The sequence below is a fragment of the Salvelinus fontinalis genome, chromosome 37 (assembly GCF_029448725.1).
Source record: "Salvelinus fontinalis isolate EN_2023a chromosome 37, ASM2944872v1, whole genome shotgun sequence".
Taxonomy (NCBI): domain Eukaryota; kingdom Metazoa; phylum Chordata; class Actinopteri; order Salmoniformes; family Salmonidae; genus Salvelinus; species Salvelinus fontinalis.
This window is the reverse complement of record NC_074701.1, coordinates 19,505,455-19,531,210: the sequence shown is the minus strand read 5'-3', so window position 1 is coordinate 19,531,210 and position 25,756 is coordinate 19,505,455. Positions and strand designations below refer to the sequence as shown.

Sequence of the window (25,756 nt, the reverse complement as noted above, 5' to 3'; positions counted from 1 at the left end):
GACTGTGAATGTCCCTGAGGGGCCAAGTTACAGTTCTGACTTAAATCTGCTTGAAAATCTATGGCAAGACTTGAACATTGCTGTCTAGCCGTGTTCCTCCAACATAATGACAGAGCTTGACTTTAAATATAACAAGTTGTAATGAGCAAATATTGCACAATCCAGGTGTGTAAAGCACTTATAGACTTACTCAAAAACACTCACAGCTGTAATCGATAGCAAAGGTGTGTCTAACATGTATTGACTCAGGGAGCTGAATACTTATGCAGCAACTATTTTAGCTATTTAATGTTTATGAATCTTTAAAAAAAAAAAAATCTTCCACTCTGACAGAGTATCTTCTGTAGATTGTTGACAAAAAATTACAATTAAATCTATTTGAATCCCACTTTAACACAATAAAATGTGAAGAAGTATGAAGACGTTTGCAATGCTGTGCAATTCACTCTAGGACTATGGACTGTCATTAATGTGCTACAGTAGAGGCACTAAGCAAAGTTCAAAATGGCAACAGGGGAATATTGTGTGAGTTGTTAAGCAAGGTGTGCTGCAATCAACAAGTGTAAACTGTACATTGGAATATTGAAGTAAGCCTACTGTAGTGGGCCTGATAAGATATATGAAGACATAGCCCCCAGAAGGCTATAACCAACTTTTACTAATAATATAAATAGAATATAGATATTGTGTGTACTTATCCCAATTTACGCTCACCACCCTCTAAATTGCCCCTAAGTGATCAGCGGTGTGTTATTTCACCCTGTGAATTTAGAGAAAGTATGGAGAATACAAAGGAGTTATACAGGTGGAACAAAGCTCATTGTGACTCGGTACTGGGAGGTTAGCTTTCTGTTCAGCTGGGTGAGTCATAAGAGGGAGTCACAGATAGACCTTCACTTGAATGTGTGATCTAAGGAGTGGTTCAATTTTTTACAGAGATTACTTCTGTTCTAATGTTCAACTATTACAGTTTCTGATAAAAAAAAGGTTTATCTAGAGTTGGTTGCTGTCACCCTATAGATTTCCAAACTAGACTGAAAACCTGTTTTCATTATTTTCCACAATCTTCTCAAACCTCTCACTTTCTCTGCAAAAGAGTTACCTTTTTTTTTTTGCCAATTACATACTTGCCAAGGTGCCTGTTTTCCAGTCTGCTCTAAAATATGTTAATATGCTTAAGCTTAGCTTTGGGGGAAAAACAGACTGGTTTTGTAGAACTTTCGTCACCGGTTAGGAATTTAAGAAGTGTGCTAAGACTGGCTGTTCGTTACTTAGAAAATAGTTTTTTACCCTCTCTCCTTTAGAGACTAGCAGGTTCCCTGTGTTCAAAGCTCCCTGCATGGGCAATTTGTTTTAAATCATGTGTTGTCAAGGTTACAGTGTAGCTTAGGAGCAGATTGTGTGAGCCAAAGTGTGTGCTCTCGGGTCTTCTCAGTTGGCCAATGGCAAGGCAAACTACATAACGTTTCAAATATTGGAATGCACTGAACATTTTACAAAAAACATAAAGTTTGGTAACATAATTATGGTTTCCAAACTTTGTATCTGCACAGAGACTTTGCATCTGCAGTTTTTCCAGCAAATGTTTTTTTGTCAATTGTTCAAAGTAGTCATTGTGCATAGAGTTGTATGTTTTTTGTTTTGACATACATTTTTAAAGTGAAAAATGCGAGTCTGTGTAAATCCATTAATGTGGAATTGCCCAACTGCATAACATAGCCAGCTGTCTCTACACATTGTTCCTGTCACTGTTGGACTGTTGCCCTATAACATTCTGACATATCTGCCCCTGGAACAGTTATTAGTGGTTATCTGCTCCTCCAAAACAGGCCACACATCTACGACAGTATTTCTCCCTATCACCATAGTGTAACTGGCTGTAGCTCTCGTTCCTTTGTCTAGCAGCCCCCCACCCCCCATCCCCATCAGTCTGCTGTGTTTGTGTGCAGATCACCAATAGAGAAGTGTGTTTGTCATCACTTGAGACTCCAACCACAGAAACCCTATGATATACTTTACAAAACACACGCTTTATGAGAGACTCGGTCAAAAGTTGGAGTTTCTCAATTTAGGATTCAGCCCTGAGAGAGGAAGAACGTTTCAACTTCTGAAAATAGTAGCCATAAATGCTGTCATAAGGGGTTTGGTTTAAAGCCTACCATAACAAGCTGTCACAACACTCACAGCTCATAAACCTGTGGTCTTTCACCTCACACATCTGTCTGCTTGCCCCAACTAAATATTACGGTAGATGTGCCAGTGCAGGAAATATGTTGCTATCAGAGCAAGAAAACCAGTCTGTTCACATTAGTTTGGGGTGTGGGTTGTTGGGGTGTGGGGAGAAGAGGGGTGGAGGGAGTTGGGTCTGGAGCTGAGATTTTAGGGTGTTACATGGGATGCTTTGATAGCTGAAAGAGTAATCGGAACTTTAGAACCGGGGGGGGGGGGGGCTCTACCGATAGCTAAAAATCCTAAGCTTTTGCGTCTACTCTTTCAGTTTCTGAAGGAAAAGACTACCCTGTTGAATTTCAGTGAAGAATGGAGAATGGTCCTCGTCTAGTTAGGTCAACGCTGAATCAATGTCTGCAAGATCACATAATGATAGTATTCTACATAACAGAACCAAATTAAATAGCATAGTATAACGCTACTGTAATTCTTCTCATGTGTCCAAAACTCAACAGCTCGCACCACTAGACAAAATGTATTTTGATTGAAAGAAAACAGTTATGCTACAGTCTGCTCTAAAAGTGTGTGTGTGTGTGATTCCTGTGAATCTCTTTGGCTGTGACCTCCCATGCAAGTAGGTACACACCCAACCCAAGTGATAAGAGGCTGAATGCGACTTTGAGGGAGACGCATTTGGCTAAAAGCTTTGACAACCCAACACACAATAATTATCAAACTGTTCCACATAGTTGCTTTATTTCTGTTTTTATTTATATAGTACATCGTATAGATTTAATGCTGAAGCACAGTGGTATTCAACCAGAGGGGTCTGCAAATATATACAGTACCAGTCAAAGGTTTGGACACACTTACTCATTCAAGGGTTTTTCTATATTTTTACTATTTTCTACATTCTACATAACCAACATTTGCCTTGATGACAGCTTTGCACACTCTTGGCATTCTCTCAACCAGCTTCACCTGGAATGCTTTTCCAACATTCTTCTTGGTAAGCAACTCCAGTGTAGATTTGGCCTTGTGTTTTAGGTTACTGTCCTGCTGAAATGTAAATGTATCTCCCAGTGTCTGGTGGAAAGCAGACTGGACCAGGTTTCCCTATAGGATTTTTCCTGTGCTTAGCTCCATTTGGTTATTTTTTTTATCCTGAAAAACTCCCCAGTCCTTAAGGATTACAAGCATACCCATAACATGGGTGGTAGGTAGCCTAGGCATTGGGCCAGTAACCAAAAGGTCGCTGGTTCGAATCCCCCGAGCCGTCTAGGTTAAAAATCTGTCTGTATAAGAGCGTCTGCTAAATTACTAAAATAAATAAAAATGATGCAGCCACCACTATGCTTGAAAATATGGAATGGTACTCAGTAATGTGTTGTATTGGATATTCCCCAAACATAACACTTTGTATTCAGAATAAAAAGTTAATTGCTTTGTTGTTTTACTTTAGTACTTTATTACAAACAGGATGCATGTTTTGGAATATTTATTTTTATTCTGTAAAGGTTTCCTTTTCACTCTGTCAATTGGATTAGACTTGTGGAGTAACTACAATGCTGTTGATCCATCCTTCCATTAGCCTCATGGTGAAATTCCTGAATGGTTTCCTTCCTCTCTGGCAACTGTATTGATACACCATCCAAAGTGTAATGGGTCCATTTAATTCATTTGTAAAAAATGACAAAAGTTATTCTACTTTGATATTATCGGTTATTGTGTATAGGCTATAGTGACCAAAAAAATCTAAATTCAATCCATTTTCAATTCAGGCTGTAATGCAACAAAATGTAGAAAAGTCAAGGGGTGTGAATTATTTCTGCAGGTACTGTACATCTCAATGATGAAGAAAAGACACAGCACCAACACACACTATCACATTATCAACCATATCGCTAACATGTTGTTCATTATTCCATTTTCTTATTCTTCCTAAATATTTTACATGAAATATTTAACTTGTTCAGTCACAATTACTTCAAAAATACAAATAAGCTCATAACATCAACAAGGTATAATCAAAATACTATATTTTCAAACGTTTAACATGTATGCAATGTCCATTAAAGATTTATACAAGATATATTTAATGTTGTAGAATTGAGACAGAACTCAACCAAAGCAGTGAAAACAAAAATACACCTCGGTGATAAAGGAAAGGCACAGCACCAACTGTGTGCATTTGCTTTTGTGCTGTGAGTCTTTTCTTTATCATTGAGATGTCTGTTTTGGTTGAGTTCTGTCTCAAGGTTAGGTTATGACTAGTCTTTGTAATCCCTGACCTTGGAGCAACAGCACAAGGTCTGGAGAGGGTGTTGGATTCTCTTGGGAGGCTTCAAACGACTTGCTACCAATTTTGTGTCTGGTGGTAGGCTAATGTTTACGGCAGGGCATGGACTGATTTCCTGCGCGAGTGTCATTTCCGCCTCCGGTCCAGCCGATGCATTGGCTACATTATGTTAGGCAACCTATCTGGCCAGTCTGTGACTGGTAGATCAATTAAGGGTATGATGGCCTCCCCTTTAATTGTGGTGCTTACTTTTCCCATCAAGGTAGGCATACTCTTAAATAAAATGTAAGGATGAACTTCTTGATTTAAAAAGCCCTTGTCTTGCCATTTCTGTAGAAGGCATTCTTTAAAAAAAAATGCATATTTATACTGAAATGCCAAGGATATAAACGCTTATCGAAAATAATAATAAACAAAACCATAAACAGATAAATGGGATACATGTAATATTACAACAACATTGAATCCAGTCACAGCCAGGGGGAAATGTGGAGGAATCACATGATAGGACATCAGAGTGGATGGAGAATACATGGATCCCTGAGTAGGGTGGTTTGATCAGAGGAAGCAGCCAGGTGGGTGGACTGGTGGTTGGATCCCTGACTGGGTGGCCCCACAACCGGGGGATAGTGAGACAGGAAGGGTGTTATGGAAGCAAGGATACAGAAAAAGAGTCAGTAGAAAGGCCTCTTTTTAGTTTTCAAAGTTTTCATAACTGTGGCCTTAATTGCCTACAGTCTGTAAGTTGTTAGTATCTTAACGACCGTTCCACAGGTGCATGTTCATTAATTGTTTATGGTTCATTGAACAAGCATGGGGAAACGGTGTTTAAATCCTTTACAATTAAGATCTGTGAAGTTATTTGGATTTTTACGAATGATCTTTGAAACACAGGGTCCAGAAAAAGGGACGTTTCTTTTTTTGCTGAGTTTAGTTGCGGAGAATCCCTGTAATCTTAGATTCAGATCATTCAGGCAAGACAAAAACATCACCCAGATAGGCCAGTCATGTGAAACTCCATCATGCAAGCAGTCAGACAAGTGAAAATGATGGTCAGTAAATTTAACTTTTAGCTCGTCTCTCAATTTAAAAAATGTGTCAATACTTTGCCCCTTGATACCCAGCACACTTATGTATGTTGTAAAAGCGTTACATGGTCGCTGCCCATATCATTGCATAATTCAGAAAATACACGAGAGTTCAGGAGACCTTGCTTTAACAAAGTTAACTATTTTCACTATAGTGTCCAAAACTTCCCTTGGCAGCAAGAGCCTCTCGGTGGATGCTGCAGTGTACCCATGTGGCGTCGGGAGCAACTGTGTGCATGCGCGTTACCAATCCACTATGTCTCCCTGTCATGGCTTTTGCGCCATCAGTTCAGATACCAATACATCTTGACCACAAGTCCATTTTGATGTCACAAAGCTGTCCAGTACTTTAAAAATATCCTCTCCTGTTGTCCTGGTTTCCAGTGGTTTGCAGAAGAGGATGTCTTCCTTAATTTACCCCCCATAAACGTAACGGACATATACCAGGAGCTGTGTCAGGCCCGCCACGTATGTTGACTCATCCAGCTGTACCGTATAGAATTCACTGGCTTGTATGCGAAGCAGTAATTGTTTCACAATATCTCCTGCCATGTCACTGATGCGTTGTGAAACAGTGTTGTTTGATGAAGGCATTGTCTCTCTAGTTTTTGGGGGGGCCTTTTCCCCCAGCATTGTCCCAGCCATATCTGCGGCAGCAGAAAGTATCAAGTCCTCCACAATAGTCTGAGGCTTGCCTGTCCTAGGTACTCGGTAGCTCACCATATAAGAAGCTTCTAGCCCCTTCTTATTAATGGTATCTGTTGCTTTTATAAATGTCTTACTACTCGAAAGTCGTCTTAATTCTCGCTCAAAACTCCCGTGGCTTATTTTTCCAAATTGGCATGTTTTGTTTATAAATGTCTGCGCAAGAGTGAAGGTTTCATCAAGTTGTGAGATAGTACTAATGCACATATAACACACTGTGGCTGAGGAAAGGCACTACTCCCAATATAAGTGAACCCCAAATCAAGGTAGTTCTCATCATATTTGCGCCTCTTCGATGTCCAACGTCCCTGTCTGTTGTTTGGTGCTTTCCAGGGTAAGGGGGCAGTAGCTCTTCGGCTGCATCAGATTCACAACTGTCAGTGTCCATGCTAGCTGAGCTAACAACAAATGTAGAATTACTGATGCTAGCTTTGGATGTGCTCGTGGAAGCAGAACAACTTGTCGTCGACAGGTGAAGGTGGAGTAGTGCTGGTAGTAGCAGTACTACCAGTAGAGCTGGTATGTGTCTCTATGGACGCGGGCCTTACTAAATGGACTGTTTGCAAATGTGAATAAAAAAATAAAAATAAAGCTTTTATTACAATCTTTTTCGTATTTAAAGAAACAAACATGTGAATCACATTTTTATTTGGCGTACCCCAGTTTGGGAATACCTGATATAGACAATTGGGCTGATGAATGGTGGTACAATGCTAAACAATAGAATTGTGATATGCTTCATACACCCTTGATGAGACAAGTGAAAGGACATAGTTTGCTCTAGTACCATAATAGTATGCAGGTTGCTCTGTAGATTATTGGCATCAGCTACAGTGAACATGAAGAAATAGAAGGGTACAAACAGTTTTGAACAAGATTTGGAGAGCCACTGCCCTGTGTGCCTCCAAGTACATGCATCCACAACAGAAGCAGTAGATTGTTATTGAAAGAGTCATGATTATAGTGGGAGGGCCATAGAGCAGTACCATTTCCATAGCACTGAAGCTCATAGCTCATGCTCTCACAATTCCAGGCTCACAGAGCAGCCCTGCAGTGGCTCTGTTAAAATGAATGCATCCTGTGGTTTGAGCAGGACAAGATGATTACTGCCAACACAGACACTCAGCACCCAGATTAGCCCCAAGGCAAGCTACACGTGCCTGGGAGTTTTGCTCCGGTAGTGGATTCTGTGGAAAAAAACACATATTTCTACTGCCATGAGATCCATAGTCATCAGCTCAAAAACACAGTAACCATAACAAAAGAATGTGCCGTGCACCATTCCCCTAAAATCACAGTACGTCTGAGCAGAAGATGGTAGATCACAGGGAACGCTATAACAAAGCTTTGCAAAAGACCACAGATCAATGAATTCTTAAACAATATGCAGGACTGCTGCCATCCTTTAAGTCTCACCAATCTAATGAGTAGGTAGCTGGTAACCGAGAGAGGAGAAAAATAATCAGAAAGTACAACGTTTCCCTGAAGCGATGTTCCAGAAAACACAGGCAGACAGATCAAGCTTGTCTTGACGAGTTGTCATGTTGAGATAGTGTGAGATGTTGAGAGGGCACACAATATTACGGTTGAGCTTTGTTGAAGTCCTAGTATAACTTGAAGTAAGGAATTTAAGAAGTGTGCTAAGACTGGCAGTTAATTACTTAGCTAATAGTTTTCCCCCTCTCTCCGATAGAGAATAGCAGGTTCCTTGTGTTCAAATCTTTCTGAATATTATTTAGAAGTAGAACTAGTCCTTGGATCTTGGAGCGATAGTTCAGATTGTCTGCTCCTCTAACTACAGTCCACAGTCTCAGATGTGTCATGTCTTATACTGTGTGCTGGCCAGTGGTGGGAGTTTACTCGTTCACAATTGGTTAACCACAATACTTATCAAAGCTTGTCCGCTCAGAGGAAATGCATGTTTATGACGAGGCTGCCCTCACATAGAGAAGGGACAAAAAGATACTGCAATTCTCCAGCCCTACCTTAACATTAGCATATGAATGGCTTGTTTTGTCTTTTCAGATGACATATTCCACCCATTTACTACTACTGCTACTACTGCTACTACTACTACTACTACTACTACTACTAAATGAGTACCTTTTGCGTCCCTTTGATATTTTAGGTAGAAATTGTGCACAAATATTGCATTTTAAAAGCCTGTTATATTAAATGAAGTGCTCTTTTAATAAAGGCTACATTCAAATTCAATTAATCAAATTTATCATATGAATAAAGACTTGGTAAAGTGCCAAAATTCAGCATTCCTTCATTTTAACATTTCTCCCAAGTTTTCACCATCATTGTAAAGCCATAGTTAATTTGTTGCTTTGAAAAGTAATTCCTGATGATTTATTTATTTAATGTGATTTTAAGGTAAAAAATATATATACAACCTGCCCCTCATTTTAAGGTCAACCCTGTTATGTGAACTGAACTCTTTTTAATATGGTAAAACTATTCCTTAAAAGAAAATGTCTAAATAAACATTGAACATCTAATAAAAGAGCTGATTCTACTCTTTGGCCATTTTCTGGTGTTTTGTTGTGGAAATCTGAGCAGGTCGAGCATAAGTCAACCCTGTTACCCTTAGATAGATAGGCTAGAAATATTTAACAATACATTTTTTTGAAAAGCTTGCGTTCATTTATCCCTCCCTGTTGCACACAACACGCTTCCATCCATTCCCCCTGTGACAAGGGTATTTATGTTGGATTTATGGCACTTTATGACAGAATGTAACATTTTTGTGAAATCAAAGTTTTTTTTCCAGCAAGTTACACTACTCAAACTTGTAGCAGGCCTAGAAAGACACCTGGGAAGAGTTTGGTTGAATATACTTTATCCCTGAATCAAACATCCGCTTTCTGCCAAGGGTGAAAGGCACCTAATTGGTGGAACGACCCAGCATTTTTTGCCTTTCGAGCAAAGGGTTTGTTTTGATGGATATAGTGCTCAGTACTTGCACTCAAATCATAAAAAGGAAAAAACAAGAAGCCTGAGATGCAAAAACAATAGAGCTGCAAGTGTAACCTTCTGCTTCTTACTCCTAACCAAGGCAACCAGTCAGCAGGCACGAACATGATGGTACTGGAGCTCATGTAATTATTTTCTTCTGCGATGATTGAGCACAACAGATACAGGGCTCGATATTATTGCATGTCCACTTGTCCGGGACAAGTAAAAAAATGGAAGGTAAAATAATCACACCATATCAATATCAAACACTTATACTCCAATCAGAATTGGACTATGTCCTATGGATGTGATGTATTGCTGTTCTCCCAATTTCTGCAGGGCGCTTCGAGGAAGACTGTAGGCTATTGCATCGACAGGCAGGAGCAGTCTTTCAATCATCGCCAGTTGCGAGCTTTTGAGATCACGTTATATATTATTGCACACAGTGAGTGCATGCAAGTTACTGTAACGACCCTGGGTTTATAAGCACGGAAATCAACTCTGCCGCACGAGCATGCTTTTGCGGCACAGCCGATAGCGCGCCGGACTTCGGGCTAGAAGGTTGAGGGTTCGAGACCTGCTCCCTGCTGTTTCATTACATTATTATATGACTTGTTAAGCACATTTTTACTCCTGAACTTATTTAGGCTTGCCTTAACAAAGGGGTTGAATACTTATTGACTCAAGACATTTAAGTGTAAAAGAATTCCACTTTCACATTATGGGATATTGTGTGTAGACACACTTTTTTTTAATCCTATTTAAATTCAGGCTGTAACATGTCAAAATGTGGAAAAAGTCTAGAGGTGTGAATACTATCTGAAGGTACTGTATGTGATCGTATCCCAATGTAATCCAGGTTTGAAATAATTCTGTTTTTGTCAAATACTATATCTGAAAAATCGTCTCATAACTGAATGTAATTGGGGACGCCTGAACTAGACAGTACTGGGCTGTACTGGAGGGCAGACACTAGCCTAACTGGATTTAAAATGTCACGACAGGCCTGATGGAAACAGCAAATTTACGGACATTCCAAATGTCGACAAAACAAAATACGCTAGGGTGCGATCTTTTTGTGTCGTTAAAATAAATCATGTGAAAAATAGAAATATTGATATAATAACCATCATATCGAAGTAAACTTGGAGTCTTGCGGTTCTCCCACTACGACTCGGGAAAGCGTGCAGTTTATTAGGCTACAGATGAAATATGTTATGATGAACTTCACTGGGTGGTGAAAGTGCACGGTGATGAGCTTGATGCTGCTGTCCAATAAATACAGAGGGTCTTATTCTGGTGACACGATGATCGATGCTTGACTGTCGTTTGACAATGAAAAATAATCTCAGTCTTTTGTCCTTACTCATCATGTAGGGTATAACTGCACTGCATCTGTGAGCTGTTGGCTAGATAGGGCACACTCGCTATTTAACGCAACATTTTTACAGACAAAACCACCAGTATAGTTGAAATTGCGATGGAAACCTGTTTTTAAACTTGTATTTTTTAAGTTATCTTTACATGCACTACGTCATCACGTGCATCCTTTCATCCGCAACACGTCAGTTTGATGTAAACACCCCGCCGATGGGAAAATTCAGATTTTAAATGATTTGAATGAAAATCTGTTGTCAATTGTATGGAAACAAACCCAGCTAATGACATTTTTCTCCCCCACAGAAACAAACACAGGCACGACGAAGGACAGGAGGATAGCATGTCAACAAGTACACTCATCCCACCCAGCCTGAGGGAGAAGAAAGGGAGCTTCTTCAAGGTATGGAGGGAGAGAAGATAAACAAAGGAGAAGATTAGGAGGGGGGTAGATAGGAGTCAACTTCCTGAAACTCCTTGTGGTTTGTTTTGTTCTGTCCTTAACGACCTGTTCTAGTTCTGTTTTGTCAAGTTACTCAACGACCTGTTCTAGTTCTGTTTTGTCAAGTTACTCAGTTGATACTTATTTGAGAGGAAGTTTGGGTTAGTTATGTTAACAATAGTCAGTCCCCATGTTCTTTCTTTTTCTCCTCTCAATGTCCATGCATCAGATTTATAAATACCCTCCATATGAAATGTGATGTCATAGGCTGAAGTGATTTAGTTGTAGTTTAGCAGGCCTTACCATAGAGTCACAAACTCACAGCTCAGAGACTAATCTCTCTGTAGTAATGACATCTACCACATTTAAGCTGTGAACTCAGTGAGAAGCTTCTCTTTCAATAAATCTGGTGGTTAAGTGCTGGGAACTTGCTGGGACTTTAGCTAGTGAGTCTCTTTAGCCTAAAAATGCTTCAGGAGGTCAAAGGCCTACTCAAGGACCCATATCCCCAGCCAGGCATATATTATGGCTGCGTTAACTGTGTAAACCCTGCTATCTCACTCGGGGGAGAAAGAGTAATTATAGACCTACACACTGCACCACCACACCACACCCCTTATTGCTGTGAAAAGGGGCAGAAGATCTACTGATTCCAATAAACACTCTATAGATCTTCACTCTGAATGGGCTTTCATGGGGTTGTGGCGTTCAATAGGAAATACAGTAAGGCTGCTGTAACAGCCTATCGTACATGTGATGCTTTAGCAGGGGAGGAGGGAAGAAAGGAAAGGGATGAGAGGTAAATGACAAAGAAAGAAAGAGGAGATAGTATAGTCTGGCTCGGGCAATTCTAACTAAGTGCTACCCTTCCACATATTAGCCTACTTAAGGCATCTGCATGCTAGGTTTGGTTTGCTCCTAGCAGATCTCGGCTAGGCGAAGTGAACATCTGTGCCTCGAATACTCCCTTAAAAGACCTTTGCTTGAAAAATGTGAAAAAAGCGGCAAAAGTACTTGTCCCTCGAGACACGGTGGCCAGTATACATTTCCTCAAAATAATCATAATTAATCTAAAATAACTAAAGAAATCATATACATTTTTCCAGGGATGTGTTTGGTGCAGTATTTATCAGGAGAAAAAATGTACATGAAAACAAGTCGTCTCTCGTTGAATGACGAGAAACACTTAATGGAAGAATCCCTACTGTTGACAAATCAGATGAAGGGGCGTAGACTTCAGCTACAGGACTTCGGCTAGCCTCAGGAAAAAATACAGTCTGCATGAACAGCCGTAAAAACCGCTTGCCGAAGACCAAAATGTTGTCATAATATACGCAAGAACTTTTTCAGTCAAGAAGCATGGGGGCACCTTTAATCATTGCTTTGAACTGCTGAATGGTCGGTACTTGTGGCTGTTACGAAACCAATAACTAGCCTGATAAAATTGTTGCACTCGCTAGGGGTCTTAGAACTAGTTAGCTGGTCTGTAACCTGATGTAAGATGGGTATCTATGTGAGAAATCAGCAGAATGCACCTAGGTGTTGAATGTAGATGTGCACCAGGGAGAGTGCAACCTTACCTTGGTCCAGTGCCAGCTACACTATATATACAGAAGTATGCGGACTCCCCTTCAAATTATTGGATTCGGCTATTCCAGCCACACACGTTGCTGACAGGTGTATAAAATCGAGCACACAGCCTTGCAATCTCCATAGACTAACATTGGCAGTAGAATGGCCTTACTGAAGAGATCAGTGACTTTCAACGTGGCACCGTCATGGGATGCCACCTTTCTAACAAATCAGTTTGTCAGATTTCTGCCCTGCTAGAGCTGCCCTGCTCAACTGTAAGTGCTGATATTGTGACGTGGAAACGTCTAGGAGCAACAATGGCTCAACCGCAAAGTGGTAGGCCACATCGCAAAGTGGTAGGCCACACAAGCTCACAGAACGGGACCGCTGAGTGCTTAAAAATCGTATGTCTTCGATTTGAACACTCACTGCCGAGCAGGAGCTACCTCTGGAAGCAACGTCTGCACAAGAACTGTTCGTCGGGAGCTTCATGAAATGGGTTTCCATGTCCGAGCAGGAGCCTAAGATCACCATGTGCAATGCCAAGTGCCGGCTGGAGTGGTGTAAAGCTCGCCAGCATTGTACCGTGGAGCAGTGGAACCGCGTTCTCTGGAGTGATGAATCACGCTTCACCATCGGTCAGTCCGACGGATAAATCTGGGTTTGGCGGATGCTAGGAGAACGCTACCTGCCTGAATACATGGTGCCAACTGTGAAGTTTGGTAGAGGAGGAATAATGGTCTGGGCCTGGTTCATAGTTCCAGTTGTATTTTAATTTGAGTTCACCTTTATTTAACGAGGTAGGCCAGTTCAGAACAAGTTCTCATTTACAACTGTGACCTGGCCAAGATTAAGCAAAGCAGTGCGACAATAACAACAGTTATATTAACAGATAAACAACGTACAGTCAATAACACAATAGAGAAATATATATACAGTGTGTGTGCAAATGTAGTTAGATTAGGGAGGTAAGGTAATAAATAGGCCATAGTGGCGAAATAATAACAATTTAGCATTAACACTTGAGTGATAGATGTGCAGATGATGATGTGCAAGTAGAGATACTGGGGTGCAAAAGAGCAACAAAAAACAAACAATATAGGGATGAGGTAGTTGGGTGGGCTATTTACAGATGGGCTGTGTACTGGGGCAGTGATATAAGTCTCCAGCTTCAGTGACTTTTGCAGTTCGTTCCAGTCATTGGCAGCAGAGAACTGGAAGGAAAGGCGGCCAAAAGGTGTTGGCTTTGGGGATGACCAGTGAAATATACCTGCTGGAGCGTGTGCTACGGCTGGGTGGTGCTATGGGAACCAGTGAGCTGAGATAAAGCGGGGCTATACCTAGCAAAGACTTATAGATGACCTGGAGCCAGTGGGTTTGGCAATGGATATGTAGCGAGGGCCAGCCAACGAAAGCATACAGGTCGCAGTGGTGGGTAGTATATGAAGATTTAGTGACAAAACGGATGGCACTGTGATAGACTACATCCAATTTGCTGAGTAGATTGTTGGAGGCTATTTTTTAAATGACTTCACCGAAGTCAAGGATCGGTAGGATAGTCCGTTTTATGAGGGTATGTTTGGCACCATGAGTGAAGGAGGCTTTGTTGCGAAATTGTAATTTTGGATTGGAGATGCTTAATGTGAGTTTGGAAGGACAGTTTACAGTCTAACCAGATACCTAAGAATATGTGGACAACTACAAATACCAAGTCAGAACCATCCAGAATAGTGATGCTAGTCGGGTGGGCGGGTGCGGGCAGCGATCGGTTGAAGAGCATGCATTTAGTTTTACTAGCATTTAAGAGCAGTTGGAGGCCACGGAGGATATGTTGAATGGCATTGAAGCTCGTTTGGAGGTTAGATAAGTGTCCAAAGAATTGCCAGAAGTATACAGAATGGTGTTGTCTGCGTAGAGGTGGATCAGAGAATCACCAGCAGCAAGAACAACATCATTGATATATACAGAGAAAAGAGAATTTAACCCTATGGCACCCCCATAGAGACTGCCAGAGGTCCGGACAATAGGCCCTCCGATTTGACACACTGAACTCTGTCTGAGAAGTAGTTGGTGAACCAGGCGAGGCAGTCATTTGAGAAACCAAGGCTATTGAGTCTGCCGATAAGAATGCGGTGATTGACAGTCGAAAGCCTTGGCCAGGTTGATGAAGACTGCTGCACAGTACTGCCTTTTATAGATGGCGGTTAGGATATTGTTTAGGACGAGCGTGGCTGAGGTGCACCCATGACCAGCTCGGAAACCAGATTTCATAGCGGAGAAGGTATGGTGGGATTCGAAATGGTCGTTGATCTGTTTGTTAACCTGGGCTGTATCACAACCGGCCGAGATCGGGAGTCCCATAGGGCAGCGCACAATTGGTCCAGCGGGTTAGGGTAGGGTTTGGCGGGGGGGGGGGGGGGGCGCTCATAGTGCTCTAGCTACTCCTGTGGCGGGCTGGGCGCCTGCAGGCTGACCTCGGTCGACAGGTGAAGGTGTTTCCTCCGGCACATTGGTGCGGCTGGCTTCCGGGTTAAGCCAACGGGTGCTAAGAAGCGCGGTTTGGCGGGACATGTTTTGGAGAACACATGACTAGACCTTCGCCTCCCGAGCGCGCTGGGGAGTTGCAGCGATGAAACAAGATCGTAATTGGGGAGAAAAAGGGGGTAAAAACAAACTTTTTTTTTTCTTAAATGAAAGAAACCAACACTCGATCCCTCTGTCAAACTATAGACCGGAATCCCCTCTTTCTTTTCTTTACTAAACACTTGAGCGTGCTGTCTCTGACCAACTATCTAGTTCTCTCTCAGAATGATCTGCATGGCCCTAATCAGTCAGGCTTCAAGATGGGTCAGTCTGTTGAGACTGCCTCTCTCCTCTGTTCTCATCTTCATAGATTTATCCCTCTCCTCTTTTCTCTATACACCAAGTCACTTGGCTCTGTCATGTTCTCTCCTGGTCTCTCCTATCATTGCTATGCAGATGACACTCAACTACTTTTTTCCTTCGCCCCTTCTGACACCAAGGGGGCGACACGCATCTCAGCTTGGATGTCGACCCACCACCTCAAGCTTAACCTCGACAAGACGGAGATGCTCTTCTTCCCGGGGAAGGCCTGCCTGCTCCATGACCTCTCCATCACAGTCGACAACTCCACTGTGTGCCCCTCCCAGAGAGCAAAGACTACTGCATCGCTCTGTTGGCTGGGGTCACCGCTTGTGCCATAAAATCCTGCAACGAACGTTGCAGCCCGTCTAGTATGCAATCTTTACCAGTTTTCCCATGTCAACCCACTGCTCCATACACTCCACTGGCTTCAGTCTAAACCCACTACAAGATCATGGTGCTCACCTACGGAGCAGCAATATGAACTGCCCCTCCCTACATTTAGGCAATGCTCAAACCCTACATCCCAACCTGAGCACTCCATTCTGCCACCTCTGGAACTGTTGGCCATCCAAACCCTTATGGGAAGTCAAATCTTGCTCAGCCCAGTCAAAGCTCTTCTCTGTCCAGGCACCTCAGTTTTGGAACCAGCTTCCCCTTGATGCTACGATAGAAGAGTCCCTGCCCATGTTCCGAAAACATCTGAAAACCTACATCTTCAAAGAGTATCTTAAATAAGACATATGTTTCACCCCCAAAGAATGTATTTAAAAAATAAGAATAAAAAACCTTGCACTTATCTTTTCGTACTGTCACTGACTTTGCTGTACTTACTACAACAGTGAATATAAGTGGTTGTTTCACCTATCTTAAGATGAATGCACTAACTGTAAGTCGCTCTGGATAAGCACGTCCTGTTAAATTATTAAAATGTAATAGAGAGGAGGATGAGGAAAGTGGAAAAAAGGGAAGTGTCACTAGGTCCACTCCAGACTGAAATTCCAGGAATCTGTCTGACTTCAACCTGAGTCTTATCAGTCCATTCAAATCAGTTCCTGTTCATGTGGCTTACCATACCAAGAGAAAGATGAAAGACTACACTGTATACTTTGGACAGTAAAGCAACATTTTTTATTTTGGCTCTGTACTCCAGCATTTTGGTTATACGATCAAATGATTACTATAAGGTGATAGGACAGAATGTCACTTTTTATTTGAGGGTATTTTCATTCAGATCTGTTTGAAGAAATCATACGTTTTTGGACAAATTCACTTAGTGTATTCAATTAGTCTAAAGTTTAGTATTTGTTTCATATCTCTTGCACGTAATGACTGTGAGTCATTGGGTGCATTTAAAAAATATATTTATTTACCTTTATTTAACTAGGCAAGTCGGTTAAGAACAAAATCTTAGTGTCAATGACGGCCTAGGAACAGTGGATTAACTGCCTTGTTCAGGGGCAGAACGACATATTTTTACCTTGTCAGCTCGGGGATTCGATTTTGCAACCTTTCGGTTACTAGTCCAATGCTCTAACCACTAGGCTACCTGCCGCCCAGTTTCTTGCCCAATAGTAACTGAATGATGTCAGGTGTAATTTTGTATTACATTTTTTGTAAGTGAGAATAGAAGATGTTTGAACTAGGGCTGTGAAACAATTAAAATAATGAATTGTGATTAATCAAATTATTTTGAATTTGATCAAATTTGATCCTAAAGAAAGATTTGTCCATTTTTAAAAAGCAGTGCATTGCAGGGACGGAAACAAAATTAATCTGCATCATAAACAAAATGCTCCCAATATTTAAGTAGGCCTACTCCACAGGAGGTTGGTGGCACCTTCATATTTTTATATATATATATTTTTGCCTTTATTTAACTAGGCAAGTCAGTTAAGAACAGATTCTTATTTTCAATGAAGGCCTAGGAACATTGGGGAGAACGGGCTCATGGTAGGGGCTGGAATGGTATCAAATACATAAAGCACATGGTAACCATGTGTTTGACGTCATTCCGTTTGCTCCGTTCCAGCCATTATTATGAGCACTTCTCCCCTCAGCAGCGACCTGTGACCTACTCCCTGTTATCAATGTTCTTGAAGGTTAACACTTGCGCACACACACACACGCGCGGCCGTAGCTACATATGAGGACCCCGAGGTCGGGACTTTGTATTTTTTTGTTTAGGAACTCCGTTGGCAGCTCAACTTGTTGATCATTAGAATAGTAGAATACACAAGGTGCAATTTCGAAACTTGGTTGTGTATCAGCAGTTTTCCGCTTGTTATATGTCACTCACTGACAGTCACTCAATTAGACAATGTCAGCTAAACATTTTTAGATTGTTAAATTAGTCTAGTTAGTCTAGCCAGCTATTTAAACTTGTAGTAAACATCGGCGAATTGGGCCTCCCGGGTGGCGCAGTGGTCTAGGGCACTGCATCGCAGTGCTAGCTGCGCCACCAGAGTCTCTGGGTTCGCCGGCCGCGACCGGGAGGTCCGTGGGGCGACGCACAATTGGCATAGCGTCGTCCGGGTTAGGGAGGGTTTGGCCGGTAGGGATATTCTTGTCTCATCGCGCTCCAGCGACTCCTGTGGCGGGCCGGGCGCAGTGCGCGCTAACCAAGGGGGACAGGTACACGGTGTTTCCTCCGACACATTGGTGTGGCTGGCTTCCGGGTTGGAGGCGCGCTGTGTTAAAGAAGCAGTGCGGCTTGGTTGGGTTGTGCTTCGGAGGACGCATGGCTTTCGACCTTCGTCTCTCCCGAGCCCGTACGGGAGTTGTAGCGATGAGACAAGATAGTAATTACTAGCGATTGGATACCACGAAAATTGGGGAGAAAATGGGATACCAAATTTATTATTATTATTATATATTTTTTTAAACATGGGCGAATTACCGACAGGGCATGTTCCCGGGGGCCCTAACTAACCCTAACTAACCCTGCGAGCCTGGTCGGTAATTCATGAGCGTTTACTCGGATGTCATATTAACATGGCATAAGTCATGGCATTTTGTGTAGAATTGCAGGAAATTAGCTTTTAAAACTGCAAAAATGTCTCCCCGCTCCAGACAAAATATGTAGAATTGCAGGAAATTAGCAGTAAATCTGAAAAATAAATATTTCAAGTAAATGTATTTGTTTACCATATGTTAATAATGTACCTTTTCTGCTAACTTTTCTGTACGTGTTAAATTATAGTTTTTAATCCGGTGATGAGTTAATGGGAATTCATGTAGCCGCTAATAGGCTATCTGTTTGTAGATTGGTTGCTGTAGCTTCTTCATTCACGCCAGCCAATGTGATAATGGCTGGGGTAATTTTTGTTTGTTTTTGAGATCTCCAAACAGCATTTTAGAGTTTTTAAATTGTGTAGAAATTGCTGTAAATGAGCGTCAACTTTCTTAGAATGTTATGGATGGGGGGGAACCATTGTGGAAAATTAGAGCTATATTAAGAGGCATTCAGCCATGGCATAGTAAACAATCTTTTGGTTAGCTAGATAGCTAATGTTAGCTTAACTAGCTAGCTACTTCTGTACAAATTGTTTTTGCTGTTCTCTAATGAAACGCCTGTGTTTATGGTTGAACTCTTAAGTTCTCCTTTAAAAATTGTTGCTCAAAACTGCACACAGTGGATTTTTAAGACGGAAGGTGCTACATAACAGCAGCTGTCATCGAGTGCAGTAACGTGCGTGTTAAGGTCAGTGCGGTGAAGAAATAGAGACGCGATTAATGGAGTCAAAAATATTTACAGCATTAAAAATGTAACACAATGCGTTTTAGTTTGTTAATTTTGACAGCCCTAGTTTGAACACATACATTCACTTGGATGCTGGTATGATTATGAAAAATCATGAATAATGACAACGTGATACCCCCAAAAATGCTAACCTTCCCTGGTAATGGTTAGAGGTTAGCATCTGTTGTTGTAGCCTATGTAACTTTATTAATTGTCTTAACTATTGCAGAATCAGGATGAATTTAGAAGTGTTCAGAAACATTGTCTCTGCTTTGTTAGAAAGAAAATTCCTCCAGACACCATTCACAAGACATGTCCCATAAACATCCCAAAACAAACAGCAAATGCACCCAACAGATTGACGTTTGTTGTCATTGGGTACAAGCAATATGGGACCAAATACTAACCTTACGCCGCAACTTTTTCAAATCATAGGTCTCACACCTCATGTAGCACGCCTCATGATAAGGTTTGTATCACAACTAAAGTGGCCAAATAACTTCTTAAAATGAAACACATTAATCCACTTTACATTGGATGTAGACCCTTACTGGCATACATATGCAGCGTGTGAGTTTCAATTTTGGGGAAGATAATTTACCATAAAAATACTCCTTTATAATAAAAAGCATTACGTGCATAATCGCATTTGTGGTCACTTTGAAGCGTGGTGGTTTCCTGCTAATGAAACATTCGCGATTATAGCCTACTTCCGTGTGCGCATTGCTGTGCTTATAATGTGAAGAAATAGCGTAATAGTTTATCAACATTTTAATCTAAATGTTCTTATCTTTGCATCAGACTCATTGCTTAAAACAGGTTTTTTGATGCTAGTGGTTGTATTAATTAATCTATCGCATCCCATAACTGTCGCAGACTATGTTTGGAATATTTATTTCTGGCACAGAAGAGAATAGGTCAACTTTTGTACTAAGGAATGTGCATGTGTCAGCATATGGTCTCACAAGGGGTCTGAGGATCTCATCTCGGTACCTAATGGCAGTCAGGCTACCTCTGGTGAGCACATGGAGGGCTGTGCGGCCCCACAAAGAAATGCCACCCCACACCATGACTGACCCATCGCCAAACCGGTCATGCTGGAGGATGTTGCAGGCAGCAGAACGTTCTCCACGGCGTCTCCAGACTCTGTCACGTCTGTCACATGTGCTCATGTGCTCAGTGTGAACCTGCTTTCATCTGTGAAGAGCACAGGGCGCCAATGGCGAATTTGCCAATCTTGGTGTTCTCTGGCAAATGCGAAACGTCCTGCACGGTGTTGGGCTGTAAGCACAACACCCACCTGTGGACGTCGGGCCCTCATACCACCCTCATGGAGTCTGTTTCTGACCGTTTGAGCAGACACATGCACATTTGTGGACTGCTGCAGGTCATTTTGCAGGGCTCTGGCAGTGCACCTCCTTGCACAAAGGCGGAGGTAGCGGTCCTGCTGCTGGGTTGTTGCCCTCCTGCGGCCTCCTCCACGTCTCCTGATGTACTGGCCTGTCTCCTGGTAGCGCCTGCATGCTCTGGATACTACTCTGACAGACACAGCAAACCTTTTTGCCACAGTTCGCATTGATGTGGCATCCTGGATGAACTGCACTACCTGAGCCACTTGTGTGGGTTGTAGACTCCGTCTCATGCTACCACTAGAGTGAGAGCACCGCCAGCATTCAAAAGTGACCAAAACATCAGCCAGGAAGCATAGGAACTGAGAAGTGGTCTGTGGTCACCACCTGCAGAATCACTCCTGTTTTGGGGGGTGTCTTGCTAATTGCCTATAATTTCCACCTTTTGTCTATTCCATTTGCACAACAGCATGTGAAATTTATTGTCAATCAGTGTTGCTTCCTAAGTGGACAGTTTGATTTCACAGAAGTGTGATTGACTTGGAGTTACATTGTGTTGTTTAAGTGTTCCCTTTATTTTTTTTAGCAGTGTATATTCAGCCCAAGGGCACGACGCCCACTGGCCGCAAAAGGCATTGCTTTTTAAGGGAGCATTACAGCCACACACGGGATGCAGCCGGGAAATTTGAGGTATTATCAAGTGCTTGTCAAACTGTGAATAAGAGACTGATGAAGTGTGTTCAGCCTTTCATGCAACTTTTTTCAAAATCATCGTTTTTTTGCATCATGTAGCCTTAGAATGTATTAAAAATCATAACATATAGCCCAACATTTGTATCACAACTAAAGTTACATAAATAACTCTAAATAAAGCATATAGGAGTACCTGTTTCTTTGTTAACCGCTCAACACAGAATAGAATGTGAGCATTCCCTCAAATCGTTTGGAGAAAATATCATTTCTAATTCATTCAGCTATTTAATTTTATTCTTCATACTATAAAAAAATGCCATGGAATTCTAAGCAAATCTTGTCTGCTAAATTAACTAGTGTAGCCCACAGCCATATGACATAGCCAGATCAGAGTATGCTATTCTGTTCTTCTGAAATAGACTACAAAGACAAACATGTCATGTTTCTTTAAACATGCCTAAAAAAAATAATGGATTTATTGTGTAGTATATATTACTTGGATTTATTAGACTTTTTAAAATGTAGATGTTCCATAGGTCTGCCTCAGTAGCTTGTAGGTTATGCGTGGAAGCCAGGAAATGCAAAATGTGTTTATGTTTATTACCGGTCAATTACCTTGAGACCGGCAGTTATTTGCTTGAAAATCACCGGCTGACAAAATGGCATAAACGCTTCAGCCCTAGGTAGGGATGTAACAAATAAAAAAAAAAACGTTCTTAATGTTTAAAAGATTTTTTTTAAATCTTAAAATTAAATGATGTGAATTCACAATGCAGATATGGTCCTGGTTATGACCGTGAGGTAACAGTGCAGTTCCATTTATCACAGTCATGGCTACCAGACGGAGCTGACCTTACTGCTGTCCCGCACACAATGCTGTTTTTAGGTTCTTTGCTGTGTGCCTCCTCCATGTTCTCAGTGGTCAGTACATGGGACTACATGTCCTACTTCTCAGCAATGTGATGGCTCGTTGCAATGATATGACGGCATGTTCATAGATGTTCAACAATCTGTTAACACCACGTATGCAGGGCTCTAAATGTATTTTTTCATTGGTAGCACTGATGTTCCTAACTTCAAAAAGTAAGGACCAGACTAAATGTTTTTTTCACCCTTTTTTTTACTGCAAATGACATTACTATCATTCTCAATTGTCATCAGTTGTTACCTTGAATGTGTAGAACACATCACTAGAGAGTGGGCAAGACATTAGTATAAAAACAACTTTTTATAATTTTATTCAAAAGTGCAACTGCAAACATATTTACATAGGTGATTTGTTTTGGATAAACATATGTAACATACAAAACATAACATTGATTGTATTCAAAAGTATAACAGAAAACTGAACTGTTATCCATTAGTGCATTTGGCTAACAGATGATGATGATGATAATAATAATGTTGTAACAAGGCAACATGCTGACTATGAACTCATACTTGGATAATGAAATAAATGTTTAGTCTCCTCTCACACTAACTAATCAATTTCTTTCCTCTAGAATATAGCTAATAAATAAATTTGCTTTTAGGTTTAGGGTAAGGACGTCAAGAATCCCAGATAGCACTAACCCGGTTACCGGATAGTGTCTGCGATGTTACCAATAACATTTGCGCAGGACACCATGCTTCCATATGTCGGGTTGATTTGTAATCCATTATTTTACTGGGTTGAGAAACATGGGCATGAATTTGGTAAAAAAACATCTCCTCTTTGGCAATGCAGTATTACATTTTATCTTTAGTTTTGCCTGTCAAATATATATCTGGTAGCTAGTAGACATAGTGATGTTGCTCCTGCCCCGATGCACTTGTCCTGGCACTCAATGTGCTTTTGGCTTAAGTTCATTTTTAGCAACTACTCGTGTTTTATGTTGTTGAACCCAGTGGCAAAAGAAGTCTTCCCTACTGCTATTACTCCACATTTTCGACAGTACACACAGAACATTGTGTCGCAAGTTTTGTCCCTCCTCAGCCACTTGAAATTGCGAAGCGACCCCTCTCGAAACATGTTCAACTTTTTCTGAGGAGGTGGATCTGTAGCAGCATCTCCGACACTACAATCATCATCTTCTTTTGGTTGTGGTTGATCATGTTCATTTGTTTTTTTGTAAAAGAAAAAGCTTCAATTACACCACATTTCATTGTTCTTGCTATCTAGCTACTACTTAGCTGACAAAAGAGCGGCACAGATCTGAGGGGAAATCTGCGTGAAATGGGATTGGTTGTGTGCCTGGCGTGTGATTGGTTTAATTAGCTACATTTAAACATTTGTAACAATACTTTGTTTTTCAGTTTTGTATTTTTTTCTAAATGTTAACGATCCCAATTTTTGTTTAACTTCAACACCTCTACTAAATGGTAAAACAGATATGTATGAAAATACCCTCAAATTAAAGGTGGCATTCTGTACTATCATGTAATTTTGCTAATTTGATCTCTAATCCAAAATACTGGAGTACATTCACGTTTACCTTCACTGTACACATACTGTACATATGGTGAGGACTGTATGCTAACATAAATAAGAATGATTTATAGGATGGTCATTATGACCAAACAGTTCTATTTTTGTTTCATCAGACCAGAGGATATTTCTCAAAAAAGTACGATCTTTGTCCCCATGTGCAGTTGCAAACCGTAGTCTGGCTTTTTTATGGCGGTTTTGGAGCAGTGGCTTCTTTCTTGCTGAGCGGCCTTTCAGGTTGTCAATATAGGACTCGTTTTACTGTGGATATAGATACTTTCGTACCTGTTTCCTCCAGGATCATCACAAGGTCCTTTGCTGTTGTTCTGGGATTGATTAGCACTTTTCGCACCAAAGTACGTTCATCTCTAGGAGACAGAATGTGTCTCCTTCCTGAGCGGTATGACGGCTGTATGGTCCCAAGGTGTTTATTTGCGTACTATTGTTTGTACAGATGAACGTGGGACCGTCAGACGTTTGGAAATTGCTCCCAAGGATGAACCAGACTTGTGGAGTTCTGCAAAAAAAATTCTGAGGTCTTGGCTGATTTCTTTTGATTTTCCCCAAATGTCAAGCAAAGAGGCACTGACTTTGAAGGTAGGCCTTGAAATACATCCACAGGTACACCCCCAATTGACTCAAATGAGGTCAATTAGCCTAACAGAAGCTTCTAAAGCTATGACATAATTTTCTGGAATTTTCCAAGCTGTTTAAAGGCACAGTCAACTTAGTGTATGTAAACTTCTGACCCATTGGAATTGTGATACCGTGAATAATAAGTGAAATAATCTGTCAGCCAATGATCAGAGATCATTTCCTTCTTCAAATTGGGTTTCCAGGAGCCAAGGCCAAGATTTATACCAGGATATTGGTCCCAAGAAAGACCCAGACCCAGTGAGTTGAGACCATGACAAATTAAAGACCGAATTTGTGGTCTTGAGTGGTCTCAATACCACTAGATCAAGAGTCAATGGGCCCTTTAATTGTAAGAATCTTAAGTACAGTAGAGTAGGGTACACTATAGTAGAGCACAGCGACAAATCTTATTTGTCACATACACATGGTTAGCAGATGTTAATGCGAGTGTAGCGAAATGCTTGTGCTTCTAGTTCCGACCATGCAGTAATATCTAACAAGTAATCTAACCTAACAATTTCACAACATCTACCTTATACACACAAGTGTAAAGGAATGAAGAAGAATATGTACATAAAAATATATGAATGAGTGATGGCCGAACGGCATAGGCAAGATGCAGTAGATGGCATAGAGTACAGTATATACATATGAGATGAGTCATGTACGGTATGTAAACATTATATAAAGTGGCATTGTTTAAAGTGGCTAGTGCTACATTTATTACATTTTTTTTGAGTTGAGTCAGTATGTTGGCAGCAGCCACTCAATGTTAGTGATGGCTGTTTAACAGTCTTATGGTCTTGAGATGGAAGCTGTTTTTCGGTCTCTCGGTCCCAGCTTTGATGCACCTGTACTGACCTCGCCTTTTGGATGATAGCGGGGTGAACAGGCAGTGGCTCGGGTGGTTGTCCTTGAGGATCTTTTTGGCCTTCCTATGACATCGGGTAGTATAGGTGTCCTGGAGGGCAGGTAGATTGCCCCCGGTGATGCATTGTACAGACCGCACTACCCTCTGGAGAGCCTTACGGTTGTGGGCGGAGCAGTTGCCGTAACAGGCGGTGATACAACCCAACAGGATGCTCTTGATTGTGCATCTGTAAAAGTTTGAATGTTTTTGTGACAATCCGAATTTCTTCAGCCTCCTGAGGTTGACGAGGCGCTGCTGAGCCTTCTTCACCACGCTGTCTGTGTGGGTGGACCATTTCAGTTTGTCCGTGATGTGTACGCCGAGGAACTTAAAACTTTCCACCCTCTCCACTACTGTCCCGTTGATGTGGATAGGGGGCTGCTCCCTCTGCTGTTTCCTGAAGTTCACGATCATCTCCTTTGTTTTGTTGACATTGAGTGTGAGGTTATTTTCCTGACACCAC

The 25,756-nt window shown here is 41.4% G+C and overlaps 1 protein-coding gene across 1 annotated transcript in view; it reads left to right on the top strand.

The window, feature by feature from the left end:
- rin2a (Ras and Rab interactor 2a) overlaps positions 1-25,756 on the top strand; it is a 66,998-nt gene that overhangs the window by 5,271 nt on the left and 35,971 nt on the right. The window contains exon 2 of the mRNA XM_055902350.1: positions 10,906-11,002. Within this exon, the coding sequence (XP_055758325.1) occupies positions 10,943-11,002 (60 nt within the window). The 5' untranslated portion in view covers positions 10,906-10,942. The remainder of the gene's footprint in view (positions 1-10,905; positions 11,003-25,756) is intronic.